The sequence below is a fragment of the Hyla sarda genome, chromosome 1 (genome assembly GCF_029499605.1).
Source record: "Hyla sarda isolate aHylSar1 chromosome 1, aHylSar1.hap1, whole genome shotgun sequence".
Classification (NCBI taxonomy): domain Eukaryota; kingdom Metazoa; phylum Chordata; class Amphibia; order Anura; family Hylidae; genus Hyla; species Hyla sarda.
The window spans coordinates 284,906,600-284,929,373 of NC_079189.1; the positions used below are offsets into that span (position 1 = coordinate 284,906,600).

The 22,774-nt window shown below is 42.2% G+C and overlaps 1 protein-coding gene across 5 annotated transcripts in view; it reads left to right on the plus strand.

The window, feature by feature from the left end:
- The window catches only part of LOC130369280 (kelch-like ECH-associated protein 1A), an 81,209-nt gene that overhangs the window by 34,052 nt on the left and 24,383 nt on the right, over positions 1-22,774 (plus strand). For 2 of the 5 annotated variants that reach the window (XM_056574345.1, XM_056574361.1), the window contains exons 2-4: positions 365-531; positions 14,652-15,480; positions 19,152-19,828. In XM_056574345.1, the coding sequence (XP_056430320.1) occupies positions 14,917-15,480; positions 19,152-19,828 (1,241 nt within the window). In that variant the 5' untranslated portion in view covers positions 365-531; positions 14,652-14,916. Of the gene's footprint in view, positions 1-205; positions 532-8,489; positions 8,575-14,651; positions 15,481-19,151; positions 19,829-22,774 lie in introns of those variants that run through there. The other 3 variants (XM_056574337.1, XM_056574354.1, XM_056574369.1) reach the window with 3 other exon arrangements.

Consider the following 22,774-nt stretch of genomic DNA (forward strand, 5'->3'; position numbering starts at 1 on the left):
GTGATCTGCAACTCTATTTTTAGTGCATTGCAGGTGCAAAAAGGGTTAATGAGGAACTCCTCTCTTGTGTGTTAGCCTTGTATGCATGACAGTGCAGTAATTCAAGCACCGTGTGCACAGTGCTACCAGAAGAGAACTACAAGAAAATACTGAAGACTGGTTGGCTTTTGACCTCGTATAGTCACAAGATACTTCAGGCATTTGCATTTGCTTGGTAGAATTCTACAGATAATAAGCCTGACCAGTAACTTGGGCTTTCGGATACAACCTTAACCTTTTAATGGCTGACACACAAGATTGGGCATTCTTTCTTCCTATTCTTTCAGTTTGTGATGTCTCTTATTTTCGGTTTATCTTACTACAGAGAATAACTGGCTATCAGTGAAGATCGGGTTAATTCCTTGAATGGAATTCTATGGTGACTTCAAAGAGCAAACAACACTAAAACATGTTGGGGACAATGGAGAAAGTGACCGTAAAATGCATTAAAAGAAGGCTGAATATCCCTGGAGTGTGGATCTGTAGCACAAGGTACAAGCACCATCTCTCTCCCTCTCTCTCTCTCAGAATTATTATTATTTTTTTTATATTGTTTTTTGATCCCACTGGGGCACACTATGTGATTTTGAGACTGAAAGCTTACACACACATGCATAATCATTTTAGGATGCCCTTGGATTGTGGGAAGGAAATACAAACTCTTTGCGGAAGTTACTACTAGTCAGTTTCCCCTCCATAACTCTAGCACTTTAAGTAGTACCAACCACAGAGCCGCAGCATTTATTCTCTTTTCTTCCCTGTGTTTGTAGTTTAGATGTGTATAAAAGTGCTGTCATTGTTGTGACACATTTGTACAATACACATTTGCGCATTTTTCATCTGTGCCCTGTTAAATGGAAGGCTCATTGTTTTGATGTAAATGTATTTGTCCCATTCTGCTCTTAAAATTTACTTATATTATTGTCCCTAAAGTAATGCATTTATGGTATTGTTTCACAAAGCATGTGTTTCCAAAGTATATATTAACATTCATCAGAGGCATAACTTGTAGCCTCTTGTGCGTCCCAATGCAAAATCTATAAAAAGGGACCCATGCCTACAGTGTACCCAGGGGTCAAGTCTTGGGGGAAAAAAAGTGTGGGAACTCACCCAAGATTTCCACTCAAGGACTGGTCCTGCTAATGGGAACGGTGTTCATGCTGTGGAAAAAGTGCAGGAACTCAGTTCCCATGTGTTCCTGCAGGACTTGAGCCCTGCGTGGGCCATATATTATACTAGTGCCAACTGCTACCTTTGCACCCCCTATAGTTATACCCCTGGCATCTACGTTCAATTGTCTTGTGAGGTATTGCTATTGATGCATATGTTGATATATATATATAGTAAATTTGAGTAGCCGTATTAGTCCAGTGATGCAGATGCAAATCATTTTATGATTTGCATCTATATATATATATATATATATATATATATATATATTTATTTTTATATATGATACATATGTTGATATATATCCTATTAATCTATTGTTAGAATCGGTAAAGGAACTTTAAAAAAGTATGAAAAAGTAGATGATATACACATGTAACATTGCCATTTTAGAGTTTAGAAGACAGCTAAGGCCCTGTTCACATTACATTTGTCATATTAGTAGGAAAAGTTTGGGCATACAAAGTAAATATGTCTATAGGATTTCACTATCTCACCGAAGGTCAAAAGAGTGTCCTTTTGGCGTTCATTGGTTCAGTATATGCCAGTATATCACAAAAAGGAAATATGGAATAGCATAGAAGACTACATTATGTATGTGGTATCCTTTAAAAATATGTATACCATCTGTGGTTGCCATATAACAGTTTATAGATGAGGGGTGTCATGGCTTGTATGGCCACCTTTACAGACATTCCTTCAGTATATACGTCTTAAGCTTTTCTTTACCTTTCAAGATATGTCTGTAAAATGAATTCTATAATAATCTATAGATAATGGATGCCTATGATGGATGCCATATGGTGGCATGTCTTAACCCCTTCAGGACGGAGCCCATTTTGGCCTTAAGGACCGGAGCGTTTTTTGCACATCTGACCACTGTCACTTTAAACATTAATAACTCTGGAATGCTTTTAGTTATCATTCTGATTCCGAGATTGTTTTTTCGTGACATATTCTACTTTAACATAGTGGTAAATTTTTGTCGATACTTGCATCCTTTCTTGGTGAAAAATCCGTAAATTTGATGAAAAATTTGAAAATTTAGCATTTTTCTAACTTTGAAGCTTTCTGCTTGTAAGGAAAATGGATATTACGAATACATTTTTTTTTGGTTCACATATACAATATGTCTACTTTATATTTGCATCATAAAATTGATGAGTTTTTACTTTTGGAAGACACCAGAGGGCTTCAACGGTCAGCAGCAATTTTCCGATTTTTCACAAAATTTTCAAACTCAGTATTTTTCAGGGACCAGTTCAGGTTTGAAGTGGATTTGAAGGGTCTTCATATTAGAAATACCCCATAAATGACCCCATTATAAAAACTACACCCCCCAAAGTATTCAAAATGACATTCAGTCAGCGTTTTAACCCTTTAGGTGTTTCACACGAATAGCAGCAAAGTGAAGGAGAAAATTCACAATCTTCATTTTTTACACTCACATGTTCTTGTAGACCAAATTTTTGAATTTTTACAAGGGGTAAAAGGACAAAATTTTTACTGGTATTTGTAGCCCAATTTCTCTCGAGTAAGCACATACCTCATATGTCTATGTAAAGTGTTCGGCGGGCGCAGTAGAGGGCTCAGAAGGGAAGGAGCGACAAGGGGATTTTGGAGAGTACGTTTTTCTGAAATGGTTTTTGGGGGGCATGTTACCTTTAGGAAGCCCTTATGGTGCCAGAACAGCAAAAAAAAAACACATGGCATACCATTTTGGAAACTAGACCCCTCGGGGAATGTAACATGGGATAAAGTGAGCCTTAATACCCCACAGGTGTTTCACGACTTTTGCAAATGTAAAAAAAAAATAAAAAATTTTACCTAAAATGCTTGTTTTCCCCCAAAAATTTTATTTTTAAAAAGGGTAATAGCAGAAAATACCCCTAAAAATTTGAAGCCCAATTTCTCCCGATTCAGAAAACACCCCATACGGGGGTGAAAAGTGCTCTGCTGGTGCACTACAGGTCTCAGAAGAGAAGGAGTCACATTTGGCTTTTTGAACGCAAATTTTGCTCTGGGGGCATGCTGCATTTAGGAAGCCCCTATGGTGCCAGGATAGCAAAAAAAAAAACACATGGCATACCATTTTGGAAACTAGACCCCTCGGGGAACGTAACAAGGGGTTAAGTGAACCTTTATACCCCACAGGTGTTTCACGACTTTTGCATATGTAAAAAATTTTTTTTTTTTTACCTAAAATGCTTGTTTTCCCAAAAATTTTACATTTTTAAAAAGGGTAAAAGCAGAAAATACCCCCCAAAATTTGTAACACAATTTCTCCCGAGTAGGGCGATACCCCATATGTGACCCTAAACTGTTGCCTTGAAATACGACAGGGCTCCAAAGTGAGAGCGCCATGCGCATTTGAGGCCTAAATTAGGGATTGCATAGGGGTGGACATAGGGGTATTCTACGCCAGTGATTCCCAAACAGGGTGCCTCCAGCTGTTGCAAAACTCCCAGCATGCCTGGACAGTCAACGGCTGTCCGACAATACTGGGAGTTGTTTTGCAACAGCTGGAGGCTCCGTTCTGGAAACAGTGGTGTACCAGACGTTTTTCATTTTTATTGGGGAGGGGAGGGGGGCTGTGTAGGGGTATGTGTATATGTAGTGTTTTTTACTTTTTATTTTATTTTTTGTGTTAGTGTAGTGTAGTGTTTTTAGGGTACAGTCGCACGGGCGGGGGTTCACAGTAGTTTCTCGCTGGCAATTTGAGCTGCAGCAGAAAGTTTGCGGCAGCTCAAACTTGCAGCCAGATTCTTACTGTAATCCTCCGCCCATGTGAGTGTACCCTGTACGTTCACATTGGGGGGGACATCCAGCTGTTGCATAACTACAACTCCCAGCATGCCCGTTGGCTGTCGGTGACTGCTGAGAGTTGCAGTTTTGCAACAACTGTAGGCACACTGGTTATGTATCACTGAGTCTAACTCAGTGTTTCGCAACCAGTGTGCCTCCAGCTGTTGCAAAACTACAACTCCCAGCATGTACGGTGCATGGTGTACGGTGACTGCTGAGAGTTGTAGTTTGCAACAGCTGGAGGCACACCGGTCGTGAAACACTGAGTTAGGTAAAAAAAAAACTCTGAGTTTCACAACCAGTGTGCCTTCAGCTGTTGCAAAACTACAACTCTAAGCAGTCACCGACAGCCAACGGGCATGCTGGGAGTTGTAGTTATGCAACCAGCAGATGCACCACTACAACTCCCAGCATGCACTTTAGCTGTTTGTGCAAGCTGGGAGTTGTAGTTATACAACAGCTGAAGGTACACTTTTCCATAGAAAGAATGTGCCTCCAGCTGTTGCAAAACCATAAGTCCCAGCATGCCCATAAGGGAATGCTGGGAGTTGTGGTGGTCTGCCTCCTGCTGTTGCATAACTACAGCTCCCAGCATGCCCTTGTTGCATGCTGGGAGCTGTTGCTAAGCAACAGCAGGAGGCTGTCACTCACCTCCAACGATCCAGCCGCACAGGTCAGTCCCTCGTCGTCTCCGCCGCCGCAGCTGCTCCTGGGGCCCCGATCCCAACAGGGGCGCCGGGGATCGGGGTCCCCAGCACCGGGGGTCGTCTTCCCGCACCCGCTCACGTCCTCCAGAAGAGGGGCGGAGCGGGTGCGGGAGTGACACCCGCAGCAGGCGCCCTGATTGGTCGGCCGGTAATCCGGCCGACGAATCAGGGCGATCGTGAGGTGGCACCAGTGCCACCTCACCCCTGCAGGCTCTGGCTGTTCGGGGCCGTCAGAGACGGCCCCGAACAGCCAGTAATTCCGGGTCACCGGGTCACCGGAGACCCGATTGACCCGGAATCGCCGCAGATCGCTGGACTGAATTGTCCAGCGATCTGCGGCGATCGCCGACATGGGGGGGCATAATGACCCCCCTGGGCGATATGCCGGGATGCCTGCTGAACGATTTCAGCAGGCATCCGGCTCCGGTCCCCAACCGGCTAGCGGTGGGGGCCGGAATTCCCACGGGCGTATGGATACGCCCTCGGTCCTTAAGGACTCGGGATTCAGGGCGTATCCATACGCCCTATGTCCTGAAGAGGTTAATATTGTGTTGAATTGGTTTCATGAGAAATTGAAATACACGAAGGGGGATATTTATCAAAGGATTTAGACTGGTTGTTCCTGTCTAAATTTATCGCACAGAAAGTCGCAGTCTAAATATGCGACTTTTGCTTTAGAGGATTTTTAGAACATGATGCATTCTAGTCTATTTTAGACGGAAAAATGCATTGGTGCTGAATTTATCAAAAGTGACTTTTCAGGGACAAGTCGTATCGGCTGAAAGTACGCTGAAATGTCAGCCCATACTGGAGCAGGTTTAACCCCTTAAGGACTTAGCCCTTTTTCACCATAAGGCTGTTTTTTGCAATTCTGACCACTGTCACTTTAAACATTAATAACTCTGAAATGCTTTTACTTATCATTCTGATTCTGATATAGTTTTTTCGTGACATATTCTACTTTAACATGGTGGTAAATTTTTGTGGTAACTTGCATCCTTTCTTGGTGAAAAATCCTAAAATTTTATGAAAAAATTGAAATTTTTCATTTTTCTAACTTTGAAGCTCTCTGCTTGTAAGGAAAATAGAAATTCAAAATACATTTTTTTGGGTTCACATATACAATATGTCTACTTTATGTTTGCATCATAAAATTGATGAGTTTTTACTTTTGGAAGACACCAGAGGGCTTCAAAGTTCAGCAGCAATTTTCAAATTTTTCACAAAATTTTCAAACTCCCTATTTTTCAGGGACCAGTTCAGGTTTGAAGTGGATTTGAAGGGTCTTCATATTAGAAATACCCCACAAATGACCCCATTATAAAAACTGCACCCCCCCCCCCAAAGTATTCAAAATGACATTCAGTAAGTGTTTTAACCCTTAAGGTGTTTCACAGGAATAGCAGCAAAGTGAAGGAGAAAATTCTAAATCTTCATTTTTTACACTCACATGTTCTTGTAGACCCAATTTTTGAATTTTTGCTAGGGGTAAAAAGGAGAAAATTTTTACTTGTATTTGAAACCCAATTTCTCTCGAGTAAGGACATACCTCATATGTCTATGTAAAGTGTTCGGCGGGAGCAGTAGAGGGCTCAGAAGGGAAGGAGCGACAAATGGTTTTTGGGGGGCATGTCACCTTTAGGAAGCCCCTATGGTGCCAGAACAGCAAAAAAAAAAAAAACACATGGCGTACCATTTTGGAAACTAGACCCATCGGGAAACATAACAAGGGGTAAAGTGAACCTTAATACCCCACAGGTGATTTAATACCCCACACGACTTTTGCATATGTAAAGAAATAATAATATTTTTTACCTAAAATGCTTGGTTTCCCAAAAATTTTACATTTTTAAAAAGGGTAATAGCAGAAAATACCCCCAAAAAATTTTAAGCCCAATTTCTCCCGATTCAGAAAACACCCCATATGGGGGTGAAAAGTGCTCTGCTGGCGCACTACAGGTCTCAGAAGAGAAGGAGTCACATTTGGAGTTATGGAAGCAAATTTTGCTCTGGGGGCATGCCGCATTTAGGAAGCCCCTATGGTGCCAAAACAGCAAAAAAAAAAACACATGGCATACTGTTTTGGAAACTAGACCCCTTGGGGAACATAACAAGGGGTAAAGTGAACCTTAATACCCCACAGGTGTTTCACAACTTTTGCATATGTAAAAAAAAAAAAAAAAAAACATTTCCCTAAAATGCTTGTTTTCCCAAAAATGTTACATTTTTAAAAAGGGTAATAGCAGAAAATACCCCCCAAAATTTGCAGCGCAATTTCTCCCGATTCAGAAAACACCCCTTATGGGGGTGAAAAGTGCTCTGCTGGTGCACTACAGGTCTCAGAAGAGAAGGAGTCACATTTGGCGTTTTGGAAGCAAATTTTGCTCTGGGGGCATGCCGCATTTAGGAAGCACCTATGGTGCCAGGACAGCAAAAAAAAAAAACCACATGGCATACCATTTTGGAAACTAGACCACTCGGGGAACGTAACAAGGGGTAATGTTAACCTTAATACCCCACAGGTGTTTCACGACTTTTGCATATGTAAAAAAAAAAATTTTACATTTTTAAAAAGGGTAATAGCAGAAAATACCCCCCAAAATTTGTAACACAATTCCTCCCGAGTGCGGCGATACCCCATATGTGACCCTAAACTGTTGCCTTGAAATACGACAGGGCTCCAAAGTCAGAGCGCCATGCGCATTTGAGGCCTAAATTAGGGACTTGTATAGGGGTGGACATACGCCAGTGATTCCCAAACAGGGTGCCTCCAGCTGTTGTAAAACTCCCAGCATGCTTGGACAGTCAGTGGCTGTCTGGCAATACTGGGAGTAGTTGTTTTGCAATAGCTGGAGGCTCCATTTTGGAAACAGTGGCGTACCAGACGTTTTTCATTTTTATTGGGGAGGGGAGGGGGGCTGTGTAGGGGTATGTGTTTATGTAGTGTTTTTTACTTTTTATTTTATTGTGTGTTAGCGTAGTGTAGTGTTTTTAGGGTACAGTCACACGGGCGGGGGTTCACAGTAGTTTCTCGCTGGCAGTTTGAGCTGCGGCAGAAAATTTGCCGCAGCTCAAACTTGCAGCTGGATACTTACTGTAATCCTCCACCCATGTGAGTGTACCCTGTACATTCACATTGGGGGGGGGAGAAACATCCAGCTGTTGCAAAACTACAACTCCCAGCATGTACGGTCTATCAGTGCATGCTGGGAGTTGTAGTTTTGCAACAGCTGGAGGCTCACTAGTTGTGAAACACCGAGTTTGGTAACAAACTCAGTGTTTTGCAACCAGTATGCCTTCAGCTGTTGCAAAACTACAACTCCCAGCATGCACTGATAGACCGTACATGCTGGGAGTTGTAGTTATGCAACAGCTGGAGGCATACTACTTTGGCTGGGGATGCTGGGGATTGTAGTTTTGCAACAGCTGGAGACACACTGGTTTGCTACTTAACTCAGTGTTTCACAACCAGTGTGCCTTCAGCTGTTGCAAAACTACAACTCTCAGCAGTCACCCACAGCCAACGGGCATGCTGGGAGTTGTAGTTATGCAACCAGCAGATGCACCACTACAACTCCGAGCATGCACTTTAGCTGATTGTGCAAGCTGGCAGTTGTAGTTATACAACAGCTGAAGGTACACTTTTCCATAGAAAAAATGTACCTCCAGCTGTTGCAAAACTATAAGTCCCAGCATGCCCATAAGGGAATGCTGGGAGTTGTGGTGGTCTGCCTCCTGCTGTTGCATAACTACAGCTAACAGCATGCCCTTTTTGCATGCTGGGATCTGTTGCTAAGCAACAGCAGGAGGCTGTCACTCATCACCAACTGCTGCTCCACACCGCCGCACACAGGTCAGTCCCTCGTCGTCGCCGCCGCTCCTGAGGCCCCGATCCCAACATTGACGCCGGGGATCGGGTTCCCCAACTGCCGAGGTCAACTTCCCGCACCCGCTCACGTCCTCCGGAAGAGGGGCGAAGCGGATTGTGGGAGTGACACCCGCAGCAGGTGCCCTGATTGGTCGGCCTGTAAACCGGCCGACGAATCAGGGCAATCGTGAGGCGGCACCAGTGCCACCTCACCCCTGCTGGCTATGGCTGATGGCCCCGATCAGCCAGTAATTCCGGGTCACCGGGTCACTGGAGACCCGATTGACCCGGAATCCACCGCAGATCGCTGGGCTCAATTGTACAGCGATCTGCGGCCATTGCTGACATGGGGGGGCATAATGACCCCTCTGGGCGATATGCCGCGATGCCTGCTGAACAATTTCAGCAGGCATCGGGCACTGGCTCCCCTCCAGCTGGCTGCAGGGGGCCGGGAAAGCTCATGACGTTCTCAGTCCTTAAGGACTCTGAAATGAAGACATATGAGAACGTCATGAGTCCTTAAGGGGTTAAATACAGTCTAAAGCATAGATCCCCAAGTCCGTGCGCAGAATTTATCAAGAGCCATGCACCTTTTGATAAATTAGGTGCACAATAGACCGGCCTAACCCTCTGTAGTTTGGTCTATATTGATGCGGGACATAGACAACTTTGATAAATATCCCCCAAAGTGTTGGTCTGTACCATATTATTTCATAGTGTATTTTGTTGGGGGGAGGGCATGATAAAAGTTTTATGTCATCTGATGACCACACACATACAAACCTCCTTTTCACCGTTTTTCTTGCTCTTTGTTTTTGAGATAAAATCATCTCAGTTAGAACTGCCTGCTTAGCCAATCACTGATCAGTAATCAGCTAAGCGGGTAGTCACTGCAGTAGAAGTAGAGGTGATGACGAGCAGGGACTGGAATGTGACACTGGGAGCTGAGGGGGACCAAGATGGCTGAGTATGCTTTTTTATTGTAATACAAACAAACTATATAAAAGATTAAGTGCCTGGACAACCTCATTAAAGGGGTGCTCCCCTGGAAAAAAAATATTTTTTAATCAACTGGTGCCAGAAAGATTTAAAAATCTTAATCCTTCCAGTACAGCTGCTGTATGCTCCACAGGAAATTATTTTCTTTTTGAACTTCCTTTCTGTCTGACCTCAGTGCTCTCTGCTGACACCTCTGTCCATTTTAGGAACTGTCTGGAGCAGAATAGGTTTGCTATGGGGATTTGTTCCTACTCTAGACAGTTCCTAAAATGGACAGCAGAAAGCACTGTGGTCAGACAGAAAGGAAATTAAAATGGAAAAGAACTTCCGCTGGAACATACAGAAGCTGATAAGTAGTGGAGGGTTAAGATTTTTAAATAGAAGTAATTTACAAATCTGTTTGACTTTCTGGAACCAGTTAATTAAAAAAAATGTTTTCCAGTGGAATGCTTTAACTAAATAAGAGATAAAGGTAAGTATAAACACATATGTATTTGCATTTATGTGCATAGAATTTGGTCCTATAAAAGTAAAGCATTTGGTCAGAATAGGTGCAACGCTTCATATTTAAAGGGATACTCCCATGGAAAACTTTTTTTTTTTTTAAATCAACTGGTGCCAGAAAGTCAAACAGGTTTGTAAATTACTTCTATTAAAAAATCTGAATCCTTCTAGTACTTTTTAGGGGCTATATACTACAGAAGAAATGCTTTTCTTTTTGGATCACTGTCACGACCACAGTGCTCTCTGCTGACCTCTGCTGTCCATTTTAGGAACTGTCCAAAGCAGGAGAAAATGCCCATAGCAAGCATATGCTGCTCTGAACAGTTCCTAAAATGGACAGCAGAGGTCCGCAGAGAGCTGAACATTAGCATTCGCTAGAGTGAGAAAGGCCTTTAGTTGCTTAGTAGTTATCTTGGGTTCCTTTGTGTTTTTGAGGACTATTATAAACCTTGCTTTTGGTTTGATCTTTGTTGGTCAACCACTCCTAGGGAGGGTACTTATGGTCTTCAGTTTCCTCCATTTGTACACAGTCTGTCTGACTGTGCATTGGTGGTGCTCAAGAAATGGTTTTTGTAATATTTCCAGCCTGATGAGCATCAACAGATATCTTCTTTGTTCATGACATGATATACTTTCACAAATGTGTTATGAAGATCAGACTTTGAGATTTCCATTGTTTTCATAAAAAAGGTTGTCCCTTCGCACCTGATTCCTCTTTCCTTCTGGGAAGATTTCTGTCTTAACATAAAATCCCAATTAGTTTCTAAAACTCTGTTGTGCATTCACATCACGTTCGTGCTATATGGTTGCCGTATATGGTTTTCTATTCAAAAACTGCATACAACTGTATAGCAAACCATATTAATTCATGTCCCATACAAAAACTTACACAACTAGATTTATCCAGTTGTTTAATTTTCTGTCTGTCTTTGTTTTGTGCATGGTTCTGTCCTGTTTTTCAATCTTCCTTCAAAGCCGCCCGGGACTCCTGCAAAAAGTCTTAGCTGTGGGAGTTTGCAAGTAGCTGTGATGTCAAAGTGTTTGTATTACGGAACTGTCTATGTATAGAGTAGTAGTACAGGAGCTGAGGGACCAATCACTCCTGAGACCCGCTGCAATCCTCCCTAGCAGACCAGTCATGTAAAGAATAGAAAATATTTGCACTGTAACTTCAAATTCTCCTTCGGGAGCCCTGATTGGCCAGCACTGACTGGCCAATCATGGCTCTTGGTGGGAAATATGAAATTGCAGACTTCTGTTCCATGATGTGAGTAGTAGTAGGAGGGATATCACATCATTGTCATTTCATTTTCCCTGCCGAGAATCAATCAAGCCAGGATCAAGCCCTGATTGGCTGGCACTGACTGGCCAATCACGGCTTGATCCTAGCTTGATCCTGCTCCGGTGTCCCGCATATGGACTTTTAAAGCACATGAAATAAAAAGAAATCTGCACAGCAACTAAACGTCGACCCCTCTGGTAGCTGAGAATGGCGCGGTACAGGAGGAGCAGGCAGAAGTCAGACAACAGGACACGGCAGGCAGGAAGGGACAGGAGACATTTATAAGGGCCGTATGGACCAGGCACCAATCAATGGTGCGCTGGCCCTATAAATTTCATGAAGCCGGTGCGCGCGCCTTAAGGATCGGGGCCGCGCGTGCCGGGAGACAGAAGCAGCGCAGGAAGACAGGGCTGCAGGTAAGGGGACACGGGATGTGGCGCGTGTGCGGGGATCAGCCGCCACGCTAACCGCATCCCTGCCGGAGGAATCCCTGCGCTCTCGGTCAGCATGTCTGACCGGGACGCGCCGGGACAAAGCAGACGGGGGCAGGGGCAGCGATACACATATCATATTTATGAGCTGTTACTCATAGAAAGAGCACCACATCATATATGCAGTACTCCTGATGCCTCCATACCGCCACCTGCCTAATTACAGCAGCCCCAGCATCAGAGCTCCATAATACGGTTCAGTGCCGATCCGCTCCCCCACTGTTGTTTTGTAATTTAATTTTCCCTGCCGAGAGCCGTGATTGGCCAGTCAGTGCCAGCCAATCAGGGCTCCAGGTGGAGAATTTGAAGTTACAGGGCAGAGATTTTCGTTTTTTCACATCACCAGTCAGCTGGGGAATGGAGCATGCCGCCCACTTCACAGGTTTATAAGTTAGGATCTCAGCAGGTCTTAGGAGTGAGACCTGGTGTGATCTGTCTGTCAGCACCTGTACTATTACTTCCAACATGGAACAGACTCTGTTTCATGATAGGACTAGTAATACAAGCGTTCCCGCAGAGTCACCACAGCCACCTCTAGACTCCCGCAGCCGGGGGATGCTGCAGGAGTCCTGGGGGGCTGGGGTAAGGATTTTTGTAATTTATAAAAAAAACATATACATTTTTTATAAATATACAATTACATACAGTTTTGTCAGTGTTTTGTTTACCGTTTTGTGGAAAAAAAACTGATACAAAACCGTACGTAAAAAAAAAACATGATCTGGATGTAGCCAAACTGCAGTGTAAAACTGATGTTTAGGGAATGGTATCTGAAAAGAGGGATTGATTGAGCTGATTTGCATATTCCATCATCCCAGGATGCTAATGGCCTTTGAATCTCCACACACCAGCAATGGTGACTCTGTAAGGAGAAACATTATCAGTTTTTCATATATATATATATATATATATATATATATATATATATATACATAACTCAACATGTTTATGTATGTTCCAGCATAACTTCCAAATAGCTGGAGATATTTTGATAAAACTTGGTAACTATGTTACTTATATGTCAAATAAACATATAGAGGGGCATTTATCAAAAGTGGATTTTTGTTCACTTTAGATTATAAAAAAAGTTGCGGGCTAAGTGGTGTCCATGCACCAAATTTATCAAATGGCACACGGATGTTGATGAATGCCCGTTGAACTGCTCTGTTTAAATGTTGCAGTGTTGCATTGCCCTGTGATTTCTTCTATATATAGTCCGTGCAACTTTTTTGCAACTTTTCACAGGAAAGTCACACATGATAAATTAGTCTGCAACTTTTCCTGTGACAAATTTAGACAGAAAAAGCTGTCTATGTTGCTTGATAAATTCCCCTCATAGTACATATACTGTCACACCATTTTGTGGGAATTCTCCGGCGTCCATGCCTACCGTAATGAGGTAACCGTTATTTGCATTGTCATCTTTCAAGATGCTTTTACAATAAAGATACTCTTGACCTAGAAGACGCAATGGGGGCTATCCATCATTTCTTCTGTTTGATGTTCAAACATATAGTACAGTTAAATTAACCCTTACTCACTCCCATCTGAGAGGGTGGGAATTCTTGTCAAGTCCCATGCAAGTCTATGGGACTTCTGATACGTCTCCTGATCGTATTAATCTCGGGCTGCAGAGATTGCCTGGGACTTTTAAACACCCTGTCAACTGTCCAGCAGGCATGAGTAGAGAACAGTTAGTGCAGAGAACAGGATATGAAGCCAAGGATATCAGGATGGGATATGCAGACAAGGATATGAGGATGGTATAGGAGGTCAGGATATGAGATCGAGATGTGAGGACCGCGTTCAAGGATTGGCTATGAGGTCAGGATATGAGGGCTGGATATGAGGGCAAGATATGAGGACGGGATATCAGAGCGGGACATGAAGATGATATTCAAGGACGGTATATCAGGGTGGGATATCAGGATGCAGGGGTGTAACTATAAGGGGTACACAGGTAGCAGTTGCATCGGGGCCCGGGTGCCTAAGGAGGCCCATAGGCAACTCTGCCCCATAAAAAAAAAACCACTGTAATGGCAGACAGTAGACACAGAGCCCTTTTACAGATTTCACATTGGGACCTTGAAGCTGCAGGTTACATCTCTGTGGGGATGAGATATGAGGACAAGATAAATAGATGAGATATGATGTTGGGTTATGAAGGCTGGATATGAGGACGGGATATGAGGGCAGGATAAAAAGGCTAGATAATGATTGCAGGATATGAAGACGAGTGTCATTGTTGCTTTTCCTATCTCAAAAGCTTTAGGTAGGAAGGCTGGGCAATGCTGAGTACTCTGCTAGTAAACTATATATTACAACCTAGGTATACCAAGATGTATAAATAATAAAAGGTTCTTAGTAAAATACTATTTTTTTTTTATTATACTATTTATTTTTTATTTTTCATTCCTTACTTCCAATGGATAACAATGTGTCTTATGGGGTGGACAAACAGGTGTTTGATTTGTTACAGTTACAGTACATTTTTCCTAGCTGTATTTTGTAATGTACTAAGCATCTGTGTGCCCAGTACATAAATATTTATGTATTTGATCCATTGTAATCAATTTTTCCAAAGTTACTAACTGTACTGAATAAATATTAATTAAATGTGCTTATTTGATATAATATATATTAATTAAATGTGCTTATTTGATATAATAAATATAGACAATGGGGGATATTTATCAAACCTATCAAATCTCTCCCAATTACGTTATTATTTTAAAAGATTTCTTTCCAGGACATTAGTGAATTAACTTTCTCTTTCTTCTTTTTAGCACCCTCAAAGTACACTTTTTGGGACGCATTGGATTATAGACAGCTACTTTAAAAATCAACGATTCTTTGTCATGATTTGATCAGATCAGTTTTATACCACATACACTTTGGTCCACCAAGGACATTGGACTTTCCAGGTGTTGAAAATCGCAATAAATTGACTAATGGACTAATATGTTGGTTTAAAATGAAGTTTATGGGCAGTCAGCATGACGTATAAATGTCATATTTTAGATTTTCTCTAAGTGAGCTGCAAGTCTGAGAATGTTATGTTCAAGGAAGAAGAAAGCCAGTCTAAAGCACTGTACAACTATCGCTGTCCCTTCTATGAAAGGTCATGGCTACCTTGATTACACCATTGAAAATCATTCTTCTAAAGCTTTCGAAAAGATGGATGAGTTGCGAAAGAATAATCAGCTGTGTGATGTCCTCATAAAAGTTATTTATAATGGGCAAGAAGAACACTTCCCTGTACATAAGATTGTGCTGGCATCTTGCAGCTCCTTTTTCAGAGCTATGTTTACCAATAACTTCCGCGAGTGCTACGCCAAGGAAGTCACCATCAAGGATATATGCCCTATAGTAATGCAGAGACTTATAGAATTTGCCTATACATCAAGGATTACAGTTGGAGAAAAATGTGTCTTGCATGTACTCTTAGCTGCAATGAGATACCAGATGGAGGATGTGGCGAAGGCCTGCAGTGACTTTCTCATAAAACAACTTGAACCCAGCAATGTCATTGGAATCGCCAACTTTGCTGAGCAAATAGGATGTACAGAGCTACATAAAAAAGGAAGAGAATACATCAATATGCACTTCAGTGAGGTAACTGTATATGTCTTAGTAAAAAAACTTTAATATACGTAAGCTATTGGTTAAAGGGGTTATCCAGGAAAAAACTATTTTTTATATATCAACTCACTCCAGAAAGTTAAACAGATTTGTAAATTACTTCTATTAAAAAATCGTAATCCTTTCAGTATTTATGAGCTGCTGAAGTTGAATTGTTCTTTTCTTTCTAAGTGCTCTCTGATGACACGTGTCTCGGGAGCTGTCCAGAGTAGAAGCAAATACTGCACAGAGTAGAAGAGGTTTGCTTTGAGAATTTGCTTCTACGCTGGACAGCTCCCGAGACACGTGTCATCAGAAAGCACTTAGACAGAAAAGAAAAACTCAACTTCAGCAACTGATAATTATTGGAAGGATTAAGATTTTTTAATAGAAGTAATTTACAAATCTGTTTAACTTTCTGGAGCCTGTTGATCTAAAAAAAAGTTTTTTTTCCTGGAATACCCCTTTAATTCTATCTGGTGCATTAAATGAAAGGAAGACTTTCCTAATTCTGAAAATATTTAGACATGCCAAATATTTCTTTAGGGTAGGGTCTCATGTAGCACATCTACTGCGTATTTCACACAGCGAATGCGCTGATGCCAGTCACTAGAGCAAGCTGCCTGCTGTGACCAGGTTTCCCTGTGTGTCTGCTCCTAGCAGCAGATTTCCTGCTGCAGATCTGCTGCAAATAGAAACACAGGACTACCAGCCCCAGCAGGGAGCTTGCTCCACTGACTGAACTGCTCTGTGTGACCCTACCCTAAAGGTGTTCAGTATGAAGCGCATATTTGTTGCTGCAGATTTTAATGTAAACTAAATGAAATGAACACAGCTTTAAATTCTATGCATCAAATATGTGCAGGATACTGTACATGTGAATAGACCCTAAAAAGGATATTACACTTTTAGTGTACTGCAGTTTTCTGATGAGAACATAGCCTAGGAAATAACAATGGGGTTTTTAACATCCCCCAAACTTTAAACATGCCCCAACTCTGCAGACTATCTGTAGTTAGTGGTTATATCCCATGGCCACTCAATGTTCTGCTCAGTCCCTGCTTCTCCCACCATCTTGATAGTTGTACCTATATACCGATGATGAGGGAATGTTCTCTTCATATGGATATTCTGGAACAAATCATAATCTAAATGGAAATTTGCAAGATATTTTTACTGAATAAAAAAAAAAAAATATATATATATATATATATATATATAGAGAGAGAGAGAGAGAGAGAGAGAGAGAGAGAGAGAGAGAGAGAGAGAGAAAGAGAGAGAGAGAGAGAGAGAGAGAGAGAGAGAGAGAGATTATTAACGGGTCTCCTCTCTTCCCTCTTCCTCTGACTGGCTGCAGTGGCCACATTAAACGGGGCACATTAAACGGCTATCCGGCGGCAGGTGAAGCAGTCTGCGCTGCGATGGCCCCGACATATAAAACATTGTATGTTGATGCTGCCTTCCACATACCATAGGCTCTGAGTGGCCACGGTTTGTTGAAATGATCGTATGTCAGGGCCATCGTTGGTCGGGGGATCACTGTCTTGGAATGGTTTGTTGTTGATTTTCCCCAGAGAGGTCCCCCGACATATGATGGCCTCGACATACGATCATTTCAACATACAATGGCCTCTCAGAGCCTATGGTATGTTGAAGGCAGCATCAGCATACAATGCTTCTGTGTGTCGGGGCCATTGAAAAAATGGCTATCCAGCAGCGCTGACTACTTCAGCAGCTGCCGGAAAGCCACTTGATGTTCCCCGTTCTGCCTCGTGGTACTCACATGTCGTCCTGTTGCTCACGCAGGCTTCCACTGTGAGCTCTGTGTAGGCCCCGCCCCCAGTACAGCCATAGCTAATAGCCTGCAGCATCTTGCTGCAGACATCCAATGGGCTGCTGGCTTCCCTCCCCTTCACGTTCCTGGGTAGCTGAAGTGTACAGGATCGCAATGGAGGACATTCTGTCCTCCCTGAAGGTTTTTACTGACCAGTACAGTACTGTATGTGATGTCACACATCATATACAGTACACACAACCAGCGTGCCTCCAGCTGTTTCAAAACTACAACTCCCAACATGCTCAGACAGTCATTGGCTGTACAGGCATGCTGGGAGTTGTAGTTATGCAACAGCTGGAAGCACACCGGCTTGTTAAACACTCCCCATACACTCAACATACAATTACCAATTACCAGTTTTCCATAGAGATATGTACTCAATATACAATGGTTTCAACATACAATGGTCCACCTGGAACCAATTATATCCAATAACCAATATCATATGTTAGGGGATTACTGTAAATGGATAAGATGCTGAACTACACTGCAGGTCAATTAAGGCTTAGAACATTTACACAGCACGGAGATGAGAATTGATCAAATCACATCCTCTTCGCTGTCACTATATTATGCTATGCATTTTCCATCCAAACATCCAGAAGGGAACTGTACAGCATTTCTCTTACATGGTAACATTTAAAGGGGTACTCCGCACCCCTGGACATCTTATCCCCTATCCAAAGGATAGGGGATAAGATGTCAGATCGCCGGGGTCCCGCTGCTGTGGGCCCCCGGGATCTCGGCTTCTGCACCCACTTGTACGGCTTCCACCTCACACCGGCAACGCTGGAGGCTTCGGTGCCCGACCACAATGGCGGACGAGCGTGACGTCACGACTCCGCCCCCTCAATGCAAGTCAATTGGAGGGGGCGTGACTGACCTCCCATAGACTTGCATTGAGGGGGCGGGGTGTGATGTCACACGGGGCGGAGTCGTGACGTCACGCTCATCCGCCATTGTGGTAGGGATCCGAAGCCTCCAGCGCTGCCGGTGTGAGGTGGAAACCGTACAGGTGGGTGCAGCAGCCGAGATCCCGGGGGCCCACAGCAGCGGGACCCCGGCGATCTGACATCTTTTCCCCTATCCTTTGGATAGGGGATAAAATGCATAGGGGTGCGGAGTACCCCTTTAAGGACTCCAAATCAGACCTTAGGTTCAAACTTTTATAATTTATTCCCTTCTTTTGGTTAGAAAAGGGAGACTTGCTCTGATATGACTTAATTGGAATAAATAACCTAATTATAATATTACTGTATGTCAAAGTCTTACTATGTAAAACAAGTAGAAAATGTGTTTCTTAAAGGGGTACTCTAGTGGAATTTTTTTTTTTTTAAATCACCTGGTACCAGAAAGTTTAACAGATTTGTAAATGACTTCTATTAAAAATTCTTAACCCTTCCAGTACTTATTAGCGGTTGTATACTACAGAGGCTATTCTTTTCTTTTCTGTCACGACCACAGTGCTCTCTGCTGACACCTCTGTCCATTTTAGGAACTCTCCAGAGCATCATATGTTTGCTATGGGAATTTTTTCCCCTGGACAGTTCCTAAAATGGACAGAGGTGTCAGCAGAGAGCACTGTGGTCGTGACAGGAAAGAAATCCAAAAAGAAAAGAATTTCCTCTGTAGTATACAGCCACTAATAAGTACTGGAAGGATTCAGATTTTTTTAATAGAAGTAATTTACAAATCTGTTTAACTTTCTGGCATCAGTTGATTTAAAAAAAAAAAAAAAAAGTTTTCCACCGGAGTACCCCTTTAAAGTATGTAATTAAATAAAGAGATACAATTAAAAAATAAATTATTATTATTATTATTATTACAGGTTACAAAGGAGGAGGAATTCTTAAATCTTTCTCACTGTGAGCTATTGGCCTTGGTCAGTCAAGAAAGCCTAAATGTCCTGTGTGAGACTGAGGTGTACAATGCCTGTGTGAGATGGATGCAGTGGGATTTGAACAACAGAGCCCAATATTTTCATGTCTTGCTAAATGCAGTTCATCTCTATGCTCTACCACCCAAATTCCTGGCAGTTCAGCTAAAACAATGTCCCATCCTAAACCGAGAGAATTCCTGCAGGATGCATCTTACCAAGATTTTCCAAGAAATGTCATTGCACAAGCCTCTCCCACGAACAAAAGTAAGAGGCAACCAGCTCATCTATGTTGCTGGTGGCTACCTTCATACCTCATTGAGTTCTATGGATGCATACAACCCACAGACTGGGGAATGGATTAAGCTTGCTGACATGCTAGAACCAAGAAGTGGTCTTGGGGCTTGTATTGTCAGTGGATTGTTCTATACTGTGGGTGGAAGGAATCATTCCTCAACAGACAATACAGACTCAAATGCTTTAGCCTGCTTCAACCCACTAAATAATCAGTGGACGCCAAAAGCATCAATGAATGTTCCCAGGAACCGTGTCGGGGTAGCAGTAGTTGATGACGCCATTTATGCAGTAGGAGGCTCATCTGGATCAGAACACCATAAAAGTGTTGAAAGGTAAATGTTATGATAGGTTGTGCTCTGTGTCATATGGTGCCTTATGTCCGTAAAGTTGTTAAAAGTCCTTGACAGCAATCTATCAGAAAATGACAATGTTACTTGATTTTTACATAAAGATGTAATTACAAAAAGTGCTGTACTATAGTAGATTCCTTTTGTGAACTATGCAGAAATATTTCACATGTGCCCTGTAATGTGTCAGGAACTTAAAGGGGTACTCTGGTGGAAAACTATTTCTTTCAAATCAACTGGTGCCAGAAAGTTAAACAGATTTGTACATTACTTCTATTTAAAAAAAAAATCTTAGTCCTTCCAGTACATATCAGCTGCTGTATGCTCCACAGCAAGTTGTATTTCTTTTTGGAGTTCTTTCCATTTTGACCACAGTGCTCTCTGCTGACACCTCTGTCCATATCAGGAACTGTCCAGAGCAGGAGAGGTTTGCTATGGGGATTTGCTTGTACTTTTGGACAGTTCCTGAGAGTTCCAGACAGTTCCTTAAACCCTGTCACATGACATTTAAAAAAAGTATTAGTAATTGGTTTTGTACTCGATCTTAAAAAAAATTGTAAAAGTGGACATCCCTAAAACTCATCTATCCCATTATTGTTTTTGTTCCTGTACATTCTGCCAAGTAGGGAACTACAGTGTAGCTCCATTCAAGTGTGGGCTGACTGCAGTTCTGCGTGCAACTAGGCAGCCAGTAGAGAAAAGTCTAAAGGAGAAGTGCTTTATTTTCACAACCTGTGAGGGTCTATAGGCCACAAATTGACTAGGATTGTCTGTGTGTATACAATTGTTTATAAGTAATTAGTTCATTGTAATGAACAAGACAGCTGTTAGTAACAATAACCTCAGTACCAGCTTTACATCTCAGAGTACTTGGAGCCTTATGTTCCTAATGTCAGTATAGGTCAATGTAGCCACATGTGGCTAATTGTTGCAATAAAAACACATACTGTACAAACAAAGTAATAACCTACCCTCGCTCAAGTACAAATATCTGGGGTACAGTAGTAGTCAGCATACAATGTATATATACCATCACCAAATAAACTGAATAGAAGTCTTGAACAGTGTAGATTACACTATATAGAAAATCACTGTAATTAATAAAACAACACACCCAGCTTGTGTGTGTTATTACGGTAGTTATTTTTTTAGAAATACAACATGAAAAAATATAGTTTTGAACACTTAAAGAGGTATTTCAACCTAAAACACTTCTATCTTCTATCCCAGCAGTTGAACCCCTTTATCTTAAGAATGTACCCCCCTGTGAAACATCGGAATGGAGCGGCAAGTCATGCATGTGTGTCTCCTCTCCATTGTCCATAGAGCTGCCAAAGCTAGCTGAGTCCTGTATTCAGCTATGTTCTTTGGGTTCATAGACGCTGAAGAGTGTGGTGGTCACTCCATTGAAATGTGCGACTTGGGTGCCCATAATCAAGACCATGGGGGTTCCAGTAGTGGGATCTTCACAATCTGACGCTTACTCCTTATCCTATGGCTAGGGAATGAGGGGGAGATTTATCAAAACCTGTGTAGAGGAAGAGTGGTGCCTATAGCAACCAATGAGATTGCTTGTTTTGTTTTTAAAAAGGCCTTTGAAAAATGAAAGAAGTAATTTGGTTGCTATAAGCAATGGCAGTACTTTTCCTCTAAACATGTTTGCAATTTGGAATACCCCGTTAATACAGCCCTCAAATAATACCGCCTTTCAGTGACTACATAATATTGCTGTGCAAAGCAGACAAGCAGTCTACATGTACATGTACTCTTCCAGCAGAGTTAGGTATGAGTATGTAGGCAAAATGTAATGATGAGTGACATCATTTAAAACATAGCCAGTTACCATGCCATGATTTTTGTTTATGTTAGTAAACGATGGAAAATGACCCATTTGCCACTTTTTCATAGCAATGGGCACTACATCAACCAGTAGAAGTCAATGTTTTACCTTTGTATATAAATAAATACAAACGAGATGTAGGGAGGAGGGCACAGCTACAATGTGGCTGCCAGTCACAACAATCTCTAAGCATAGGGTCACACGTAGCATATACACAGCGTGTTTCACACTGCTCAATGGAAAACATGCTGCATATTCTCCTTTGAGCAGGCACACAGGTCTACCCATGGCAGCCCTGTGTGTTCAGTAGGGTTTGGAGGTGGGCCCAGCGCTCCAATATAACTGTGATGGGCGGGCACATCTACACATTTTACTGCACACAGGGCTGACGCTGGGATTTTGCGCAGCTGGAAAGACGCTGCGTATATACTACGTATGACCATACCATAATGAGTAAAAATCCTAGTAGAGCAGCGGCCGGTCCTTACTAAGTCATGTGAGTGAGATAGCAGGTGCTCAACTCTATAGATGAGAGTATGCTGAAAGCATAGCACTGTAAAGAGAAGTGGAATAGCACTCAATGCCTCTATGTCCTTCTTAGCTTCATTCCGGTATTCAGAGTCATAAGGAGGCAAACATAGACGCGGTTTGGTGCTCAGAGGCAACAGCCGTTTTGTGCGTGATGATGCACTTCTTCCAGCCCCCAGATAATATTCACAGAATAGCTGTTGCCTCTGAGCACCTACGCTGCATCCATTATTGCCTCCCTGTGACTCTGAATACTGGAATGAAGTTAAGAAAGACATAAAGGTGGTGAGTGCTCTTCCACTCTACAATGCTATACCTTTGTATATAAATAGCAGGAACCAAAGACATGAATCTTGGTTCAATTCTTTAAAAACCCCTTTTATTATTTTGTGAGTTCAAATAGCTGATATATAAAATGTTAGCTTATTTTTCATACTATGGAAGGCACGTTTTAGTTGAATTTATCTAAAAAGACCATGGGCAGAATCCTTGGAATTATTCACATAATTTTTGCCAAAAACCATGTATTGAATTACTAAAATGGATGTAAAGTAAGGGCATTG